Below are 17,184 nucleotides of genomic sequence, written 5' to 3'. Positions count from 1 at the left end.
GCTCCCTACTTTTGTAGATCTAAGAAAGATTTTGAAAGGAGCTGGGGAGTTTGTTTCTATTACTGCCACAGAGCTGAACGATTACAATTGATCTTTAAAAATGTGAAAGGTGACTGAATCATGGGCTAGAAGTTTTATACTACGTCATGACAAATGATTTTACAAGCTGCACATGGTCCTAACTTCTAACTTTAATCTCATATGATGTGTTATTAAATTCCAAACTTTTAGGGAGTACTACTGCATCCTCTGTGCCAATACATAAAATCAAAATAAAATAAATATAATTTTTATAACTACACTTACCGTATATAAGCCAATAGCCTTTAATGATCCCCAATAGGCAGTTTTATGCCCAGTAATGCTGTAGATTTTGTGTTGAATTGTTTCTTTGTTTTGCAGTTCTCTGGTGCAGTATAGCTTTGCCAGTTTGCTTTTATTTGTAGCAGAATTTGGGACACACATTAGTAGCAATGCACAGGGTCTGTCGTATCATTGTGGTCAGTTGGGGGGTGGATTTTACACTTTACCTGCTCATTTTAAAAGCCCTCAGATGGCCCATTACAGCACCCCTTCATTTTAATGACCAAGCTAACCATCCTAGAAAGAAATCATTAGAAAGAACTTCTATTTCTATAGCGCCTTTCACAACCTCAGGACGTCCCAAAGCGCTTTACAGCCAATGAAGTACTTTTGAGGTGTAATCACTGTTGTAATGTAGGAAATGCAGCAGCCAATTTGTGCACAGCAAGATCCCACAAACAGCAATGTGATAATGACCGGATAATCTGCTTTTAGTGATGTTGGTTGAGGGATAAATATTGGTCAGAACACTGAGGAGAATGCCCCTGCTCTTCTTCGAAATAGTACCATGGGGTCTTTTACGTCCACCTGAGAGGGCAGACGGGGCTTCAGTTTAACATCTCATCCAAAAGACGGCACCGCCGACAGTGCAGCACCCCCTCAGTTCTGCACTGGGAGTGTCAGCCCGGATTTTGTGCTCAAGTCTCTGGGGTGGGACTCGAACCCTCGACCTTCTGCTACCCACTGTGCCAAGACTGACATGGTACTATCCCCTGCAGGCAGAAACAAACGAGTTCAGACCCATGCATGTATTTTACTAATTATGTGTGAAGCTCTGCCCTTTCTGCCACTCAACAGTGCTGCAAGCAGCTTCTGCAACCACCGATACATGCTTACTTCACTTGCTAAACATGCTCCCAAACACTGTTCCACTTAATGTCGTGGGGGCATAGTGCTGAAGGCTTGGATTGGTGTGAATCACAGCGCTGCTGCCACACACAACTGCAGGATGACTGGAACAAGCAGTGTGTAAAGAGGTTTTAGCAGCTGCTTCTCCATCCCACGCTCTGCAATACCAGCTCGGCTCAGCCTCTGCACCCAGAGAATGCCCATCATTTCTAAGCACTTAGCAAAAAGGTGTTAGTAACCCTTAATAACCATGTGATAGAATATTTGCTTTCAGCAGGTAACGTACCTGGTTCCATTTAAATTTGGGAGATATTTATAGGTTGGGTACAGCCAGGTTAAGTATAGTGTCAGAATGTGCTGTCGTTTTAAGCCCACACTGTTTTCACAATTGATGTATCCTCAATGTTACAGCCTTTACCACAGTTTGCTGGCAAGAACATTTTAACAAAATTGTTTAAAGCATGGGAAAAAAAAGTTACATTTCGTTCGCAGAAAGCTAATGTGTGTAAAATCAAGCTTGTTGCACAATTGGCACTCCCAAATTACAGATCTTTCAATCTCTTGGAATAAACCCAGTAGTGAGTACACTGCCTTTACTTCACCTGCCACCCCTGCTATATTCAGAAAGTCTGCCAGGAACTCCGCCTCGGAAAACCAGATCACTAACGCACTTCAAGTGGAATTACTGCTGCACGGGTTGGCATTTTAAGCAAGTAACACGTTCAGGGTTTTGGTGACTGAATGTAAAGCTCAGATGTTCCACTGTCTTAAGAAGTTTTTGAGGACCTGGGAAAAGGTCTTCAGGCCCCAACTAGCCTGTGCCTCGTTGATGGAAAATAGTCGCGAGAACCTGTGGATTATGCTGCAGCACTTTCAGCTGGCAGTCAGTCTGTGTGTACATCCCCCTACGTGCTTTATGCCTCGCCTGATTTAACACATTCCTCACCAATTGTGTGTGAAATAGTTTTTAGAAAAGATAAGTAGCCTGTAATGTCTGGAGTGGAATGTTTTCCATTATCCAAACATTACTGGTGTGTTAGCCAAAATTCACATTCCATTTGTTCCATCCAAATTATTTAAACATCTCGTAAATGTAGGTTTAAATCTTGAAAAACTATTTTCAACCAGGTAGTCCGGTGGGATCGTGCACAAGAAGCCCTAGCAAATTCTTTGCCACTGCAAAGAATGAAATTTCCAATATCTCTCTTATCACTAAATTACTCAATTTGTCAAATAGCCAATCTTCTTCCCGGTTTTGACCTTCCTTTCTTTCAGATGCTATACCCAAGTCAGATTAGGTAATCGAGACTTCCCAACTTCTCGGCACAATAGTCCTTCTTCAAGACAGGAGTCTCCAGCAAGAAACCCAGTTCCATTGGATCTTCAGTGACTATTTTCCTTGGCCTATATTCGGACTCATGGCTACAATGAGTAGATAATCAGCACCTTCACGGTTACATTGCTGGACTGGTCGAGGCGCATAAAACATTTACAAATGGAATTGATTTTGCATGAGCATATCTTAGGTTAGTTTTTGATGTGAGCAAATAGATGTTTATCAAAAAAATGACACAATATTAATACACTGAAGGAAATTAGTACACTATATCATGTTTCGGTAAAATTATATAACACTGCATTACACCCAGTTTGGTGAATGATACATTTACACAATGTCTTTCACAGCAAGAATATATACTTACATCACATCAAAAAGGTAATAAATATAGATAACACATAAAAACTTTAGAGAGCTTTTTAACACATCAATTTATATTTGCTACACATAATTTAATACGAATGGTTTGTTAATTCCATCAAGACCCGTGTAACCTGTATAGAAGTATTGATTCCTGCAAACTTTCCTTTAGCGTTTTCCTTATTCACCTAGCTCAGGAAAGAGAATGAATCTACCATTAAATTGGTATTCTCAAGACTGAAAATCAAAATGAAATAGCATTTATGTCATGGCTAATTTATTTCTATTGAAATAAGTTTCACAGATAGAAAAATTCAACAATCCAGCTCCCAGTCCTGCTTTTGCGTTCTGACTGCATTTTTCCTACAAAAAATGACGAGCTCACTGATGCTTTCAATCACATAAATCATTGCCTTCACATATATTTCTGTACATTAGTGGTTAATTCACCAAAACACACGTAGGTACAATAATGAACCATTAAGATGCTACATAAAGAAGTTGCATGCAGACCAGAAGCAATACTGCCGGATCCTTCTATTTCACATTATTCTGAACACCTCTCATCTTTTCTAAATGTGGTAAAGATAAAGTATCTATACTCATCGTAAATAAAATATGATCTAAAAGAGGCTGCATTTTCAGTGATGTTTAGAGAACGTGTGCAGAATAGACCCATTCATTTGTCTAACATCACAGAAACCAAAAATATCCCATAACATGATTTTCAAACACCTGGTAATGGATCCAAAAGTTATTTTACTCATCCAGTGCTCTTACAGTTCACTCTAACTTCACAGAATTTACAGCCCAGAAACAGGCCATTCGGCCCATCTCATTTCATCTCACCCTATCAACATATCCTTCTATTCCTTTTCCCCCCTCATGTAATTATCTAGCTTCCCCTTAAATGCATCTTATGCCTTCATTCTTCAAGTAAAATACGTCCTCCACATATTACTAGGATAAGCCCGAGATGCGAACAGAGAGAATCCCAAGGGCAACACTCCCTTAAAGAGGCTTGTGACGTTGGTGATGCCAATTACTTTAAAGGCTGGGTCTTGGGACTTCTCCTCTGATGGTGTACAAAAGCAACTTTCCTTGTGAACATCAGTTCTTTTCCCAGAAGACATGTGCAGGAGGACAACAATCAACATGGTAGGATTATAGCTTCTGAGCAATAATCAGAACATAACTACATACAAAACGTTTCAGTCCAAAGCACAGATATAATGTATGGTCTGTGGCAGATACTTGCTATTTGAAATGAAGACTTTACTTGTTCAGGTAATTATCCATCTTTTTCATTCACATATCCCACATACCACTGGAATCAATTAAACACTATCCCCTCAGAGAAGGGTGAACCTACTGGACAATTCATGCCTGTATTAAGGTCAGATCTTCTAAACAGCAGATCTTTACGATAGAGGAACAACCAACGAGTGTGTAGAGAAATTCTCAGGTTTTCTCCATGTAGCAATCTTACACCATAGAGAACAGATAGAAAGGACCCTTAATCATTTCAGTTTCTCCCCCCTCCCCCCGCCAAAAGACAACACAACAGCAGAGAATAAGATCCAGCTGTTCCCCTAACTTCATTCAACAACCAGACTGTCAGGCTGACCCGTCATGGTGTTGGATACCACATCTAACTGCCCAATTGGGATGGTAGATCTCTCCAGTGATACAGTGTGATCTGACTGGCAGAAAGGAGTTACATTGGGCTCAATTTTAGGAGGGAGGCGGGTTGGTAGGGTGCGTGGGTAACGTGCCCGGTGAATTCGGGGTGCTTTGCACGCGATCGCAGCCTAATCAAAAGGTACTTACCTTGGCTTCCGGGTTTCGCGCTGGAAAGCTGCACAGCGGGCGGACTGCGCACCCGCATCATAGGCTGTCAGCTGGAGGAGCCCTATTTAAAGGGGCAGTCCTCCGCTGACTGATGCTGCAGAAAGGAGCCAAAATTACAGCATGGAGCAGCCCAGGGGGAAGGCTGCTCCCAGGTTTAATGATGCCTCACTCCAGGTCCTACTGGATGGGGTGAGGAGGAGGACAGAGATCTTCTCCCTGGCGGACGGGAGGAAGTGGCCTGCCTCTGCCACCACGAAGGCCTGGTTCGAGGTGGCAGAGGAGGTCACCAGCACCACCCACATATCATGCACCTGCATACAGTGCAGGAGGCGCTTCAATGACCTCAGTAGGTCAGCCGAAGTGAGTACACTTACTTATTCCCCTACACTCCGTCTGCCACATCACCGCCCCCACCCCACATCTCCTTCTGCACTGCCAACACTACTCTATCACATCATTCCTCACACCCGCTCAAAGCTCATCCTCATCTTACCTGCACTTACTCACCTCGCCAGTACTCATCCCACCACTACCACTCAACCCAATCCTCATACAATCTCATGGCTCCGTCTTATACTCACCTTCTCATGCATCTCTTTCACGGTCAGCCTCACCCAACCTGCCATTACCTGTGCTGCAGCCACAGGCCATGCATCACATATGTATAGTAGGAAGCATAAGGCAAACGTGTCATGAGCACGAAGGGGATGCACAAGGGTGTTTGAGGGTTTGTCATGATTTTTACTTATATTTGATTTCTGATCAACTCACATATTATATTGTCACCACTACTGCCACGTCTTTGCAAATCTTGTCTGGTTTATGCAATAATGCCCTTTCCTGAGGATCACCATGAAGACCCACAACTGATGCCACCCATTGTATCACTGCAGAGTGGGTGTAGGTGTATTTGCAGGGCTCTTTTGTGCAGACGGCTGAGAGACGTCGGCGATGTCCCCAGTGGCACCCTGGAAGGATGCGGAGAAGAAGTTGTTGAGGGCAGTGGTGACTTTGACAGCGACAGGTAAGAAGATGGTGCTCGGGCCAGCCGGGAGCAGCTCGGCGTGAAGGAGGCTGCAGATGTCCACGACTACATGTTGAGTGACTCTGAGCCTCCGTGTGCATTGCTGCTCAGAGAGGTCCAGGAAGCTGAGCCTCGGTCTGTGGACCCTGTGGCGAGGGTAGTGCCCTCTGCGACACATCTCTCTCTGCGGTTGCCCTCCCTCCTGCTGTGCAGGTGGATGTGTCACATCACTGTGTTGTGGAGCTCCACGTGTCAGAGGTGGACGGCGAGGCTGGTGAGGCTGGTGATGCTGTTCGTCCTCCGAGGAGGTCATGACTGCAGCTACGGCGGCCCCCAATGGAAGATGTATGTTTGAGGGGGTCTGCAAGGTAGGTAAATGTGTCTGCACACTGGGGTAAGTGTGCAAGTTTGTGAATTTTATTGTTAGGAGGAGGGTGGTGGAGGCCAAACTTTGTCCAAAGTGACAGAGTGGCCTCCTGCAATGAGTGAGGGTCTCAACCCCCCCACCACCTGTCAAATGGACCTTTGCAGCTGCCACAGGCTGGAGGCTGCAACACGTCCATTTCAACTGGGAGTGTTTCCCCCAGTACGGGAAACACACTCAGTTGAGTTGAAAATCCCACCCCTCCTAAAATATGCTACAAATCAGGTCTGCAAACGACCTGAACTATCTAATTAATTGGTTTAAGTGGGACCCTGCAGGCTTTAATTGCCGGCGGGAGCCCCGCATGCGGGGGCTGCGCGCGCATCTAAGCGCGTCACCGGGGAACCCGGAAATGGGCGGGTTGGAGCCGGGCTCCGGACCCGCCCCGGGAATCCCCGATTTTCGGAGCCCTCCCCCCCGCCACAAGCCCACCGTCTCAGACGTCCGAAAATCGAGCCCATTATCTCCAACAAACAGTGCTTTCTCAGTCAAACAGAGGCAAAGATCGCTGCCCTGTCCAGCTGCAGGACCTAAGGAATGAAGGATAACAATAGGAAGGTATAAAGTAAGCAGGTTTTCCACAAGAGTCAGCCTCGTCACAAAAGGGTCTTATTCTGGATGACCAAACGCTGGAACAAGGCACCAGCAATCTTCAAGTGGACTATTCACTGGTGAGTGCAGATTGAGGCAAAGCTGAAGTAAATTACAGACCATCCCCAAAGTCATTTGGAACCAAGGATCTATAAACGTCGGACTCCATTTTAATAAGAAGCCCCGCACCTGAAAAACCCAGTATACTTTGGATAACTGCTGAAGCCAAATCCCGAGAGAGGATTTACACTAAAGTATGGATATAGATGTAGAGGTGACAAAGCCTCAAGCACACTGTGCGAGACGACTTGGCAAAAAAATTCTGGAGTCAACTGGAGTTCAAACAGGAGTGCTTAATACTGCAATGTTTTTTTTATTGGACGTGGGAATTAAGAAGGGTCATCTTCTGCTCTTTGTGTGCGACAATGAGAAAGTTTTGTTTAAAACCTCTGCTCATGGTTTTGTAACTGGCTGAAATGTGCTGGGTATCTAGATGCACCATCTCTGAGTCACAAGCATCTGATATAATCACACTCCAAGAGTCCCTGAGCAACTGTTCGCAGCTCCCGGCACGGACTTGGACCAGTAAGAGTGGGACTGCAGTGGCACCAATGCTGGGATGAAGGAGTGGGATAAAGTTTGTCAGTTAGTGGTTTGTTTTTGACTCCCTGCTGGTTATTTCTTTGTCTGAAGCCCTGATATTTTTTTTTGTGTGTGTGGTGGGTAATGCCAGTGCAAAAGAACAGAAGCTTTCCTGGGAGATTATTCCAGATTTCAAAACAATCATGAAAGAAAGACCTTGCATTTCTAGAGCACCTTTCCTGACCTCAGGACGTCCCGAAACACGTTACAGCCAATGAAGTACTTTTGAAGTATAGTCACTGTTGTAATGTAGGAAACACAGTAGCCAATTTACGCACAGCAAGATCCCACAAACAGCAATGTGATAATTGATCAGATAATCTGTTTTCATGATGTGGATTGAGGGATAAATATTGGCCCAGGACACCAGGGAAAACTCCCCCTGCTCTTCTTCAAAATAGCGCCCTGGGAATCTTTTACATCCACCTGAGAGGGCAGATGGGCCTCGGTTTAACGTCTCATCCATATTGCTACAGTGGGCTTATCTTAGTGGTGTGCAGAGGACGCAAATTAAGAATCGTAGTCTATTCCCATCTCAAAGCACTAGAGGAGGGTGAACAGCGTCAGCAACACAATTTGATTTAGCAAATCGTGATGAAATTAATTTTTTTTTTAATAACGTCTTTGGGCCTCAGGCCTGTCCGGTAAAACCGCTATTGGACGGTTGCGTAACGAAGCCGCTACCGCAGCCTAATCTTCCGTTTCAAGTGTAAAAATCCACACAGCAATAAAAAGAGACTCCTCATCGCAAATAAGACTGAGGTGTTTATAAAATTATTTTGAGCAATTACGTTAACGCCAGCAGCGTTTCTCAACTGATGGAGGGCTGCGTGTTACCTTCCAGCGCTCTGCTCCTGCACGAACTTGATGGAGATTTTCAGTGTAGCAGAAGTTAATTTCGATTAGCCTTTAAAAAAAGGTTCAAATGGCGACCAGTCATATTGCAGCACACTGTTGAATGGAATACAGTTTTTCCACTGGCACATTCACAAACACTATTAATGGTGAACCACACCAGGAATTGTGGAGTTCTTCCCTTTATCTGTGCTGTTTTTAGTGTGTTTTAAAGAGACGGTGTTACTTTGTGGGCTTAAAAAGTTCAAAAGAAAATATTTCCAAAGCTTCCAAAATGTTTTGCATGTTATTTTCCAAACTCGGTTTGAATGCTGTAATACAGAGTTTATGGGTCAGTAGTTCAAGAGGACGGTCTGTTCCTGCCGCCCTGCTCTCATCATCTGTAACTCGGTTGGTTTAGGTACCTCGATGCTACATGAGGCGAATCATTTTAAAACATCCTCCGATCGTTAATAAAACACGTGTGAGCAGACCTGGCGATTTAGCAGCAATATCACCCTGGTTACTTTGCCGCCTTCTCCCGGCTGGTGTTGGAAGAGATCCCGATAGCCCTCCAATTCCTTCACTTGTGAACAATTTCCATGTGTAAGCCCGGAAAGTGAGGGGTTGATTTTAAACAGGCAACAGTGAAATCAATGGAAAGGTGTAGATCGGGCCGGAGGCAAATCGGATGGCCTGCTGACACCCGTTTACTGCCTGGCGGGAACAGTTAAAATCGACCCCCCCCCCCCCGAGTTTCTGCGAGCTATTGCACCTTGAGAGGCGTCACAGCCAAGCCTATTCCTGGCCTCGCATATGACCTTTCAAGCAGGAGAGGGGGGGGGGGGGGGGTCACTGGTTAGTGATTCTGAACAGGAACCTTGGCTGAGTTTTCCTTCCCCAGACCAGGGACCCTGGGACTAACTAGGTAATTCCACACAGTGATCTGACCAGCTGAGAAAGACACGATTGAGAAATGGGGGTCACTAGGGGCTACCCCACTGGCTCAGTGCATTTATCCAGTGAGTAGGTAATCCATTCATACTAAAAAGGTCCCGTGTTTGATCCACAGTCTGCACCGAGTTTGCAGAACTTAGCTTCAGCACGCGTTAGAGGGGTAATCTTATCTAGTAATTCCTGCTGGAACTGCACGCAGGGACATCAGTTAACAAGAGGATCAGGCTCGGCTGTGCCGGCCACCGCTCTACTCCAGGGTTAACAGCCCGCTGCCCCTCACCATCATGGCTCACCCTTCAAATGATGGCCACTTGAGCAAGGGATCAGAGTGCAACATTGGGCCCAAAAAATCATCCTTCAACAAGCAGTTAACACCTTCAAGGAGAGGCCAGCAACTGGCAGTGAAAATAGAAAAATGGTCTCACCACTGGGCACTCTGTTCCCCTATAATAACCGATTGCCAATACAGAGGGGAGACCAAAACTAGGGGCCATAAATACAAGATAGTCACAAATAAATTCAATAGGAAATTCAGGAGAAACATCTTTACCCAGAGTGGTGGGAATGTGGAACTCGCTACCACAAGGCAAATAACAGATGCATTTAAAAGGGAAGCAAGATAAACACACGAGGGAGAAAGGAATAGAAGGATAGGGTTGGAGATGAAGTAGGGAGGGAGGAGGCTCATGTGGAGCACAAACACCAGCATAGACCAGTTGGGCCGAATGGCCTGTTTCTACGCTGTACATTCTATGTAAACACCAAGATAACATCTGTGTATAAATCTCCAGATGCAATCTGACTGTAAAATTCAGTAATTTGTGCACTTGTCAAGTATCCTTATTTTTTTTTACAACGGGGTGGGACCAGGGCCTGATTTATAATTGTCCACAACACTGAAAGTCCTGATACACTAGGAAACCTGGGCAGAGTGCGCAGTAACAGACACAGTGCCTTCTTCATGGGAACATCGCACCGTAATCTAATCAACAGTGCCCATCATCACACCAGCGGCTGACGCTGCGGCGACTAATTTTTCAAACCTAAGGTGTTTGGGCTCAATCAAATATTTAAAGCTGGGGTCGGTTCTCAGTGACATTCAGGTATGGTGTAAGAATCCGGCAGGGTGCGGGGTCATTTTTTGTTATCACAAAACACTTTCTTTGCTAAATCAGTAATCAAGACAACATAAAATGGGAACCAAGAGTTCAGGCAGCACAATGATCTTAATTACATTACTGCAAGATGCATGATGTCATTTTTCCAATCTGTGGTATAAAACAGTATTGGGGGCTGCAGGATACAACTTTAGCCAAACTACCATGGGCTGTTAAGCTGCCTTTATTTGTAAGATAAACTATATATCCATTGGTTTCCATTGTAAATGGCACTGGATTTATATAGAAGCATTTGATGTTGTTTCTAGAAGGTGGACATGTCTAGATTCAGAGAGGGCCCTTACCTGGTTTAGTTTGTGTTTTGCCCTTCCTGGTAATATTAATCAAGTTAACTTAAAAAAGAAACGATTAATACCTAATCTCAGAATTCTCAGTGTTGGTGGATGGCTGACGTTACATAGAATTACACACAGAGTGTATCGCACAGAAACGGGCCATTCGGCCCAACTAGTTTATGCTCTGCACGAGCTCCCTCCCACCCCTCTTCACCCAACTCTTATCAGTTGCAAAGGAGCTTATGATAAAAAGGTAATTTGACGATCTTTAGTTAAAACACTGCCAGGTCGAATACACAGAAACATCCAAAGCTGATGCACCATATTGTACCATATGAATCACCGTGTACATAAGAACCATCCAGCATAATGCTGCAACCAATACTACCGACTCTCATGTACACTGAATACACTGCACATGCATTAGAATGCTGCTTTGATATAAAGCAAACAATTAAAGACAACTCGTCATGTATTCAATCTGTTTTAAAGAGCTGCCAATCTCAGTTGGGAGCGATTAAACTCCAGCCATTTGTTCAGCACAGACCATGGATGTACCCACCTCTCTACAACAGTACCCATTCCTGGCTCTCAATCCACGTTAGTGGGTTTGTGATGTTCAGGGTTAAGTTATGCTTGGCCCATTCATGGACTGTGGGCACGTGCCAGAGTTTCCGATAATGCATCAGACAGCGCGATGTTGTTAATTGAAGCACTGCCAGATACATTATGGGACACCCTGTCCTGGAAACTGACTGAATTACAGATGTATTGCAGTCAGATCAAAACGGCGATGCAGTGGAACCAACATATTGTACTGGTTTCGTCCATTTCAGTGTCATACAGTTTGAGGCGACTCAACTACATTTTTTGGTACTGAATTTCAATCAAATTAGAGCCATTTTGATGTCAAAAGGGAGACAGTTAAACACTCTTAACATACAAACTTTACAAGAGCATTCTACTTTCTTAATAAAAGGGACTAGTCTCAGATCGATCTGGGAAAGGAGATCAGTACCTGCCCAAACTGATAACACCAAACAGAAGATCCAACGGTTAGGGTATAAACTGTCAGCAGTTAACAGCACTTCCATTAAGTTCCTGTTGTTCATTGATTATTAAACCGCTTCTAGAATTATCACCGGCAGTTCCATCCTGGTTAGTCAATTTCGGAGGCGTGTTGTCAGGTGCCGTGGGAATAGTACTATGTGAAGGTTCCAGAGAGTTTGCTCTGACTGTAATGTGATCCCATCCACCCTTTTAAAAAAAAGTAAGAATTTCATAAGTTACCTTGATGGAAGAGACCAACGCAATGTGTATTTCAAACTTAAATTACAAGTAGTTAAGGATCATTAAAGTTGTTCTTTTTATTGGCTATATAAAACCCTGGGATTTTCAAGGGTTTTATATTGGAACCTTGCAGCACAGAAGGAGGCCATTCGGCCCATCGTGCCCGTGCCGGCTCTTTGAAAGAGCTTTCCAATTAGTCCCACTCCTCCCTGCTCTTTTCCCCATAGCCCTGCAAATTTCAAGTATTTATCCAATTCCCTTTTGAAAGTTACTACTGAATCTGCTTCCACTGCCCTTTCAAACTTTTTTTTTTAAGTTTTATTTTTGTGTGTCAAAAACTGGAGAAAAATATCAGGATAAAAAGACTCGACTCCACCACCCCCCCCACCCAACCCCCGCAAAAAAAAAATCAGATAAGTTTGGGGAAAATTTGAAAAAAAAAAATGGTATTTGTTGGGAACAACGCTAAAATTTAACAAAACAAGAATGGGACTAAAAAATGGCACAGTTTTTACGAGGCTCAATGGCGGTTTCAAAAGTCCTGGAAAGCACATTCTTACTGCAAGAGGCAAAATCACAATGGCATAATCACGCTAAGGTGCCTGGTTTACAATAAAGGTGACAGAAACCATGAATCTTAAAACGTAGTTCATTGTACACCAGAATATAGTACGTCTGACATTTGAAACTGACCTGATTTGTTTGTGCCGGCCACACCTGTACATTACGTTCTGTATGTCGAATTTAATTTGGTCCCTTGCAAATAAAAAGTAACTGCGGAACATCCTTCTGTTTTGTGCAGATATTCGGGGCAAGAGACGTTACTGCGTCGCATCTGTGACGTCCGCACGTTATGTACAACACGCAATGACCTGATGCGCGTGGGTCGCGGGGGAGGGGGAGCAAGAGGGGGGAGGGGGAGATGGGCAATTTTGGGAGGAACTTGTTTTTTAACCAATCTACCATTTGAAAAAAAAGCAACAGGAATTTACGGTGAAAAATGGGTAAAGAAACGATTTTAATGATCCTTAAAAGTAGCTTATAGGAACGACTTCTTTATTAGATCTCAGCTAGCTAGACTACTGAAAAAATATCGGTATTGAGACGAATTAAAATTAACACCCCTGAAACTGTGGAGGCTTTTAGTGTTAAGCAGGAGTAGATTACAGAAACTTGTGCATTTAATTATACACCACGTTAAAGGACATGCCCCAGATAAATGCATTGTCAATGGATGTTATTTATATGGACTTCCAGAAGGCATTTGATAAGGTCCCACATAAGAGACTGTTAGCTAAGCTAGAAGCCCATGGAATCGAGGGAAATGTATAGACTTGGTTAGGAAATTGGCTGAGCAAAAGGCGACAGAGAGTAGGGATGTGACTAGTGGAGTCCTGCAGGGATCTGTCTTGTGGCCTCAATTATTCACAATATTTATTAACGACTTAGATGAAGGCATAGAAAGTCTCATATCTAAGTTCGCCGATGACACAAAGATTGGTGGCATTGTAAGCAGTGTAGATGAAAACATAAAATTACAAAGGGATATTGATAGATTAGGTGAATGGGCAAAACTGTGGCAGATGGAATTCAATGTAGACAAATGTGAGGTCATCCACTTTGGATCAAAAAAGGATAGAACAGGTACTTTCTAAATGGTAAAAAGTTAAAAACAGTGGATGTCCAAAGGGACTTAGGGGTTCAGGTACATAGATCATTGAAGTGTCATGAACAGGTGCAGAAAATAATCAATAAGGCTAATGGAATGCTGGCCTTTATATCTAGAGGACTGGAGTACAAGGGGGCAGAAGTTATGCTGCAGCTATACAAAACCCTGGTTAGACCGCACCTGGAGTACTGTGAGCAGTTCTGGGCACCGCACCTTCGGAAGGACATATTGGCCTTGGAGGGAGTGCAGCGTAGGTTTACTAGAATGATACCCGGACTTCAAGGGTTAAGTTACGAGGAGAGATTACACAAATTGGGGTTGTATTCTCTAGAGTTTCGAAGGTTAAGGGGTGATCTGATCGAAGTTTATAAGATATTAAGGGGAACAGATAGGGTGGATAGAGAGAAACTATTTCCACTGGTTGGGGATTCTAGGAGTAGGGGGCACAGTCTAAAAATTAGAGCCAGACCTTTCAGGAGTGAGATTAGAAAACATTTCTACACACAAAGGGTGGTAGAAGTTTGGAACTCTCTTCCGCAAACGGCAATTGATACCAGCTCAATTGCTAAATTTAAACCTGAGATAGATGGCTTTTTGGCAACCAAAGGTATTAAGGGATATGGGCCAAAGGCAGGTATATGGAGTTAGATCACAGATCAGCCATGATCTTATCAAATGGCGGAGCAGGCACGAGGGGCTGAATGGCCTACTCCTGTTCCTATTTTCCTATGTTCCTTTTCCTATGTTCCATTATTTATGATGATTATATATTATCATTACAATCTCACGACAATTACATCTTGTTAACTTACTCCAATGCCATAGTCCCAGCAGCGACCGATGGATTCTAGTGGCTGGAGACCCATCCGGTGACACACTGTCCCACAGCTCAAACTGTGGCTTCCTTGAACTTTATCTGCGACTATCCAAACCTGCACCAAAGGCAATAGTACAGTTATTGTTGGTCAAAGTAGCCTAAAACAGCCCTGTCAGCTGTGCTATCTCTTCAGTAGTATACTGTTTGAACTGAAAAGTTCAGTACAGTTGTTTTTATATTCTTGTTAGAGGTTAATGGATTGCTGTTGGGTAAAATTTCATTCGTTGATTATGCAAATGCATAAGCAGAATTTGAATATTCATTAACATTGGATTTTAATTTTATACAACACTGATAACTGATTTAGAAAGACTGGATTACACCGAATAATATCACAAACCCTCACATTAACATCACCGTTCTCATTTCTCAGGATCAGTGACATCAAGCAATACACTTGAAAATGGAAACATTCACAGCATAAACATTAGGATGTAATTAGCAATTAAAAACCCCTTTCTTCATTTTTTTTCCTGAGAACAACATTTATCTTGTGAAGTCGCTGTGCGGTTTTTATTGTGTGATACTTGTATCCCTTCTTTAAATTTCTTTCCTCTCTATTTTTCTGTTGCTCCACATGATACCCTGAGTGAGAGGGCGAGAGGCGAGGGGACAGGACACTGCCAATACCGCTCCTCAACTACAAGTGCGTGCATGGTGCAAGTCAACTTGCCCTCTGATTTTACATCCCTTCCTGAAGGAAATATTTCATCCTCACTCCCATTCACCACCGCCCTAAAAGTCCAGATGAGGAAGAATTAGAGGAGGAGGAGGAGGAGGAGGAGGGGGGGGAATTTGGTAGAGGTCCTTTAAGATTTTCATGGGTATGATGAATTTGGATACAGGAACGTTCCTCTGTTGGGTGTAGGACTCAAGGACTCCGACACACGGTTTAAAATCACCGGTGCCAAATAAAGAGAAATTTAGGCAATTTTTTTTTTAAAAAGGTAAGAGGGTGATAGAATTGAGGGACAGATTACCAGAAAAACCATGGCAGGTTTTGAAAAAGGACTGGATAAATTCCCGTTAAGTAAAGGTGATAAAGGGTTATTAGTTCTCAAATCTGTAAGACAACTGATGGGATGTTTGAAAGGGTAGAATATGTTACAAACTGGATAGCCCGGTGGTGAAGGATCGGATACTAGAGGCTGGTCTCCAGTTGCTTCCAAGCCTTTATTCGCAGAGCTCCACATTACACACACACACCACACCCTAGATTAGCTCTAATAAATGGATACAAGAGAGTTCTCAATTGATAGGCACCACCTGAATACAATTAACACTAACTGATATAAATCACACGGATACAATTAACAGTGGATGGCATAAATGTTCTTGTCCTGCCCAAAATACTATTACATAGAATTACACTGAAGTTACAGCACAGTAACAGGCCATTCGGCCCATCATGTCTGTGCTGGTGTTTATGCTCCACTCGAGCCTCCGCCCACCCTACTTCATCTCACCCCATCAGCATATCCTTCTATTCCTTTCTCCCTCATGTATTTATCTAGCTTCCCCTTAAAATTAATCTATGCTATTCGCCTCAGCTACTCCTTGTGGTAGTGAGTTCCACATTCTAACCACTCTCTGGGTGAAGAAGGTACATAGAATGTATGTTACTATCAGAACCCATACCGCAACAATCTGTGATGAAATGCATCGTCATCACAGTAATACTCTGGTCCACTGGCCCAGCAGGACATTTCTTAATGTCACAGAAGAAAAGAGCAGCACAAACAAACATAAGGAATTGTATTAATTTGCAATGTCTTAAGTCTTCAAGGGAAAGAAACCTTCTGTCCTTACCCGGTCTGGGCCTATGTGACTCCAGTCCCACACTGACGCGGTTGACTGCCCTCTGAAGTGGCCTAGCAGGTCAAGAAGGCAGTTCACCACCACCTTCTCGGGGTAACTAGAGATGGGCAATAAATGCCGGCCTTGCCATCAACACCCACATTCCCAAGAATTAATTTTTTTAAAAGTTGATGCCGAGGCAACCTCAACTTTGTGGAAAATTAGGATCCGTTTCCCTCTCAACAACTTACAACACGTACGGTATCCTGAGCCTGTCTTACTGGGAGATGCTCCAAACTCCAAATATTCAATAAATTAATAATTAAAAAATTTCAACAGAGTGATGCTGGAGGTTATACTGACCTGGAAAACATGGCACTGGAATTACTTCATCAATGGGGAGTCAATACAGGTCTATCCATTCTTAAGTCTATGTTAAAATATCTACGTACCAAAAAATCCAGACAACTACAACTTGCATTTATATAGCGCCTTTAACGTAGTAAAACGTCCCAAGGCCCTTCACAGGAGCGATTATCAAACAAAATTAAAAGGAGATATTAGGACAGGTGATCAAAAGCCTGGTCAAAGAGGCAGGTTTTAAGGAGTGTCTTAAAGGAGGGGAGAGAGAGAGAGAGAGGTAGAGAGGTGGAGAGGTTTAGGGAGGGAATTCCAGAGCTTAGGGCCTAGGCAGCTGAAGGAACGGCCGCCAATGGTGGAGTGATGAAAATCAGGGATGCACAAGAGGCCAGAATTGGAGGAGCGCGGAGATCTCAGAGGGTTGTAGGGCTGGAGGAGGTTACAGAGATAGGGAGGGGCAAATTAAATTAGCAGGTTGTTTTCTCATAAGGCCCTGCCCTGCAA

The 17,184-nt window shown here is 43.6% G+C and overlaps 1 protein-coding gene across 1 annotated transcript in view; it reads right to left on the bottom strand.

Moving 5' to 3' along the window:
• Positions 1 to 2,785: 2,785 nt before the first annotated feature.
• tecpr1a (tectonin beta-propeller repeat containing 1a) overlaps positions 2,786 to 17,184 on the bottom strand; it is a 65,639-nt gene continuing 51,240 nt past the window's right edge. The window contains exons 24-25 of the mRNA XM_068003492.1: positions 14,459 to 14,578; positions 2,786 to 11,944 (exon numbers count right to left, since the gene is read on the bottom strand). Of these exons, the coding sequence (XP_067859593.1) occupies positions 11,759 to 11,944; positions 14,459 to 14,578 (306 nt within the window). The 3' untranslated portion in view covers positions 2,786 to 11,758. The remainder of the gene's footprint in view (positions 11,945 to 14,458; positions 14,579 to 17,184) is intronic.

The sequence above is a fragment of the Heptranchias perlo genome, chromosome 22 (genome assembly GCF_035084215.1).
Source record: "Heptranchias perlo isolate sHepPer1 chromosome 22, sHepPer1.hap1, whole genome shotgun sequence".
Lineage (NCBI taxonomy): Eukaryota > Metazoa > Chordata > Chondrichthyes > Hexanchiformes > Hexanchidae > Heptranchias > Heptranchias perlo.
Note: the sequence above shows the minus strand (reverse complement) of the source record. Positions and strands in the feature narration are given on the sequence as shown.